Genomic DNA, 5,846 nt, shown 5'->3' on the forward strand with positions numbered 1-5,846 from the left:
TCACAAACACGAAGAAACTGCTATATAATTTATACCCTATCTAGGCTACCGGCGAAAGTTTGATGAACTCCAGTTTCGTGGAGTAGCGAGTATATGCATTGATCTGGGTGTATAAAGCCTTGTTTTACGTTACGATATATTCGCTACGGAAGCACCTAAGTGACATTCGACTTGACGACTTGTCAAGATAATTATGTTGTCAAGTCGACATAATATATCATGTCGACATGGCGAGATAGATTATCTTGACAAGTCGACATACTAAAAATGTTTTGTTGTCATGACGAGATAGGTTATCTTGACAAGTTGACATAATAAAAGTTGTATGTTGTCATGGTGAGATAAATTATCTTGACAAGTCGACATAGTAAAAATGTTATGTTGTCATGGCGAGATAGATTATCTTGACAAGTCGACATAATACATATTGTATGTGCGAGATAGATTATCTTGACAAGTCGACATAATATAAGTTGTATGTTGTCATGGCAAGATAGGTTATCTTGACAAGTCGACATAATAAAAATTGTATGTTGTCATGGCGAGATAGATTATCTTGACAAATCGACATAATATAAGTTGTATGTTGCCATGGAAAGATAGGTTATATTGACAAGTCGACATAATAAAAATTGTATGTTGTCATGGCGAGATAGATTATCTTGACAAGTCGACATAGCAAAAATTGTATGTTGTCATGGCAAAATAGATTATCTTGACAAGTCGAAATAGTAAAAATTGTATGTTGTCATGGCGAGATAGAGTATCTTGACAAGTCGACATAGTAAAAATTGTATGTTGTCATGGCGAGATAGATTATCTTGGCAAGTGGACATAGTAAATTTTGTATGTTGTCATGGCGAGATAGATTATCTTGACAAGTCGACATATTACAAATTGTATCTTGTCATGACAACATAACTTTTATTCCTCCCCGTCTATGCAGAGATCGTAGGAAGCCCGGTAGGACGGTCATGAGTGACCAAATCAAAAGCTTAACTCTCACAACATACGTCGCTTTGGGACTACATTATACAATGCAGTAAGCCACCTAGTTTAAATATTATAAACCTAATCATCAGTAAAACTTGTACGTGACCATTGACATTAATGCACGCGTGCAACAGAAAACAACCTCACAACATACACTGATTTAAGAATACAGGTACAATTATAATTACATAGCTATTTTTAACTTGGATATGAATTTGACCTTGTAGTATGCACGTGCGCAACAAGAGTCAATCTTACAACATACGCTGACTTTGACGCCTACTACATGTAGCACATTAATGTCAACGAGTTTTAAAATTATAAACACAAGTATTTGTAAAACTTGCATATGACCTTGACCTCGTAGTACCATACACGAGCGCAATAAAAAAAATCTCACAATATACGTTTATGTAGGACCAAACAACGCAATAAGCCACCGAGTTTTAAAATTATAAACACAGGTATTTGTAAAACTTGTATATGACCTTGACCTCGTAGTACCATGCACGAGCTCAATAAAAATAATAATAATAATAAAAAAACATACGTTTATTTGGGACCAAATACAACGCAGTAAGCCACCGAGTTTTAAAATTCTATTTCTAATTAAAAGTAAAACTTGTTTATGACCTTGACCTTGTAGTAGCATGCACGCGCACAAGAAAAGAAAATCTCGCATTTGTTGATTTGGCATTACGTACGATGTAACGCGCGCAGTAAGTCACCGAGTTGGAAAATTATAATACAAATCATTTGTAAAACTTGTATATGACCTTGACCTTGTAGTATTAGTCATCCACAATATGCAACATTCTAAAATATGTTCATTTGCCTATTACAAAGTGTGACAAGCAGCTACTACAAAGTGCGACAGCTTGATTATTACAAAGTGCGACAACAGTTATTACAAAGTGCGACAGGTTATTACAAAGTGTGACAGATTGTTACAAAGTGCGACAGGTATTACAAAGTGCGACGATTATTTAAAAATGCGACAGTACAGACCTCTTTGAGTCAGCCTCGCTGTAAGAGCTACCCTCATAAAAGAAAGATGAATAAATAAACATGTAAACAAACAACCAAGGAAATCAATAAATGTTTAAAAATTTTAAAAAGCCATGTTAAAAAAGAATGTATGCTGGCTGAACATACGCAGTGAACTACTGGTTTTCGAAATGGGTGGCATGCAACTGTGCTATTGTATACCGGTATTCCGAAAAAACAAACACCACATTTTAAAGCCATTCTCCGGAAGAACAAAATAATGATATATAGTACAACTTACGTTTTTAAGATTCTGAAATTGTTAATTCAGATATAGATTTTTTAATATTTAAAAACTTTGGGGAAAAGGGGCGTAACCACTTAACCAATCTTTCTGAAACACCACTTTATATTATAAAGGTCACTCACACGTTCGATCGACGAGACTGCACCTAGCGAAATGTAGGAGACGTTAATTCTATCCTAGTTAGTTCTATTAATATATTCATTTTTTGCATTGGAACATACTGAGCGTTCACTACTTTAAAACGTCAAATATCGATTCGGAGTATTTCTCATGACGCAAAAACGCCATTGGAATGGCATTGCAGTACCCGCAGTTACTTGGGGATCGGATGCATCACTAGCCTCCAAGCGTAAGCTCGATGACCGAGTGGTTAAGACACCATGCTAGATATCTGGAGGTCATGGGTTCGATTTCGCCTCCCAACACCCCCCCCCCACTCCCGAATCACTTGCGAGTTTTTTCCCCAAAACGTACTGAGTTTTTGGAAAGTACTGAGTATTCAGGACTATAACACGTCGGGTAGGGCAAACATCGATTCGGTCATTAATCAATCATAATCATAAATGAACGGAGTCCTATTAAGAGACATTTTACAACGCCCCGATATTCATGAAAAGCATTCTAGCATCTTAAGCATTACATTTCCTATTTTGCGGTTACAAAGGTTTCATTTTCAATCGAACCAACAGGCTTTCCTTACTTTGTAATTTCTAGGAACAAGACAAATATCACTTTTGAATATAAATTAGGCACGCCATAGTGAGTTTTGATTTTGAAAGACGACAGCATGAAGATTTTTAACTCAGCTCTCTTTATTTTGCCTGTCTTATGTACCTCCGGTAAGTGTTACTATTACAATTGAAGGAAATGCTAGTTAGATCAGATTTCAGATTCAGATTCAAATATTTATTACGTCAAACTTTCAATGCATCATGATTGGTTTCCACGGTTCAAAAATACAAATAAGACTTATTATATCTCTACTAAATACTTTGATATGATGACAGTGTAAAATATTGATTCATTGAATTGGACTAAAAAGAAAGATTGCACATATATGAGTTGTGAGAATTATACTTGGGGCTTATGTAAGCTTAAAAGAGATGAATTAGGACATTTCGTGAGCCCACACCCACCTCAGGCCCACCATGGTTCGGCCTGAGGTGCGAACATTTTAGAAAATTAGCCCTAGATGACCGGAAATAACACTTTTATATAGCAAAATTCATCGTCATCACATCACCATTAGGCTTATATAGTAAAAATGAAAGCCAACAAATTTCTCATGATGTTTTACCAAATTTTCGGCAACCATAGATATCTAATTTTAAATTGTTTCATTGAAATCTCATTAAGCAACTATAACAAATTGGCCTTTGTTAATAGGGCCAAGCCAGTTGCGTCTGTAGGAGACATGTAATATGGAGCTGATGGGGTGTGGGGGTGGGGGTGGCGAAGGTGACGTGGCGTGTGGTGGCTCAATGTGTACGTACAGGGAGCTAAGCTAGCAAAATAAGGTGATATGAAGTGATTTTATCTACTTTAGCGTGGGGTGTCTACAAAACAAAGACCGAAGACCGAAGACCCAAAAAGGAAGACCCCTTATTTTTTCTCTTTTATCTTAATCATAATACACCAGGCAGTCACAAAATGAAAATTACGGAATTATTTGGACGTCTGTTTGTGCAATTTCCAAAGGTCTTCGTTTTATAGACACCCTATATGGGTGCCTACAAAACGAAGACCCAAGGCCTATAAAACGAAGACCTACGATTATTTCTCAATTATTTCAATGGAAGTATTTCCAAATTATCATAAACCTATTCCCGGGTACATATTTCATTATTTCATCAGAATAAATTAAGGAAAACAAAGAAATACTTAAGGGTCTTCGTTTTATAGACACCCTATATGGGTGCCTTTAAAACGGAGACCGAAGACCCAAAAAAGAAGACCCCTATTTTTTCTCTTTTATCTTAATCATAATACACCAGACAGTCACAAAATGAAAATTACGGAATTATTTGGACATCTGTTTGTGAAATATCCAAGGGTCTTCGTTTTATAGACACCCTATATGGGTGTCTATAAAACGAAGACCCCTATTTTTTCTCTTTTATCTTAATCATAATACACCAGGCAGTCACAAAATGAAAATCACAGAATTATTTGGACGTCTGTTTGTGAAATTTCCAAGACCCAAAAAGGGATTTTATAGACACCCTATATGGGTGTCTATAAAACGAAGACCGAAAAACGAAGACCCCTATTTCTTCTCTTTTATCTTAATCATAATACACCAGGCAGTCACAAAATGAAAATTACGGAATTATTTGGACGTCTGTTCATCATAAAACTATTCCCAGGTACCTATTTCATTATTTCATCGGAATTAAATGAGCAAATATCAAGAAATACTCAAGGGTTTTCCCCAAAAATGAAAAGTTATCTTGAACGCCCTTCACGGGGAATCCCCATAACTCACGCGAACCCACATGAACTCAATCGCTCCTAAACTAGATTGATTAGGAAGTTTGACTATACGCGCATAGCTAGGTAGCTTAAGACATCAAAGCGGAAAACTTGGAGTGGAGATATGCGCGCTCAAATAAGACGTTTTTGTCAAGTTTAGTCATGGTCTTAGTTATGAGGTGACATTTCGACGAAATGTATCACAAAACAAAATGTATTTCAATGTATCCTAATGCCGATATGGTCTCTAAAAGGGTCTATCTAAAATGTTGTGATTTTTGTCAAGGCTCTTGACCCATAAATATATTTTTGCGTACCCACTGGTGGGTCGCGACCCGCAGTTTGCGGAAGGTTGATGTAAGTGTACAAACAATTAACGAAAATAGAATCATATTTATTTAGTAAGGAGTAGGGTACAATTAAACAAATTGAATAATGGTAAACACACTAAATACTGTCTTGTCATATAAATACAGGAGTTTATATTCAAACTATAATCATAAGCTATACATTTTTATATCAAAATGTGATTCTGTCAACTATCAAATACACTGGTTTAAAAGATTCTGTGAATGTGCAAGCAGAAAAAATACTGAAGTAATTCGGCATTTTGATTGTTGAGGCATGTGATGTTATTTCATAAGATGTGCAGTGTCACGAGTTACCAAAATAGGAGTTAATTTAAAACGATGTGTTCTATGCCACCAGAAGTCGTGAGTTCGAATCGCGTGTATTAATTTTTTTTTTCATTTAAGGACATTTTGTATTTTTCAATTACATTTTTTATTTTGTACAAACGAACATTCTAATTATTTAAAAAAAAACTATCTTATAAACTGTTCAATTTTTTTTTGTCTCAAATTGCTTAAACTGTTCATTTATACAAAAAGGGAAAATTAAACAACAAGGCACGATTCGAATTCACGGCCTCCCTTTATGAAAAACACGGCGTTAACCAACAGCGACGTGTCCTGTTTGCGCTAGTGATAGTAATTAATAGCAATTATGAACCGTCCAGCAAACCCATAGGTTTATAACTTACGCCAGTTTGTACCCAGGCGCGTAACAGGGGTCTTGGGTCATGGGG

The 5,846-nt window shown here is 35.8% G+C and overlaps 1 protein-coding gene across 1 annotated transcript in view; it reads left to right on the top strand.

The window, feature by feature from the left end:
• Positions 1 to 3,073: 3,073 nt before the first annotated feature.
• LOC117113159 (laccase-2-like) overlaps positions 3,074 to 5,846 on the top strand; it is a 29,669-nt gene continuing 26,896 nt past the window's right edge. Inside the window, exon 1 of the mRNA XM_033256435.1 lies at positions 3,074 to 3,126. Within this exon, the coding sequence (XP_033112326.1) occupies positions 3,075 to 3,126 (52 nt within the window). The 5' untranslated portion in view covers position 3,074. The remainder of the gene's footprint in view (positions 3,127 to 5,846) is intronic.

Source organism: Anneissia japonica, unplaced genomic scaffold (assembly GCF_011630105.1).
Source record: "Anneissia japonica isolate Jap-2015-1 unplaced genomic scaffold, ASM1163010v1 scaffold1812_len1207588_cov181, whole genome shotgun sequence".
In the NCBI taxonomy this organism is placed as follows: Eukaryota; Metazoa; Echinodermata; class Crinoidea; order Comatulida; family Comatulidae; genus Anneissia; species Anneissia japonica.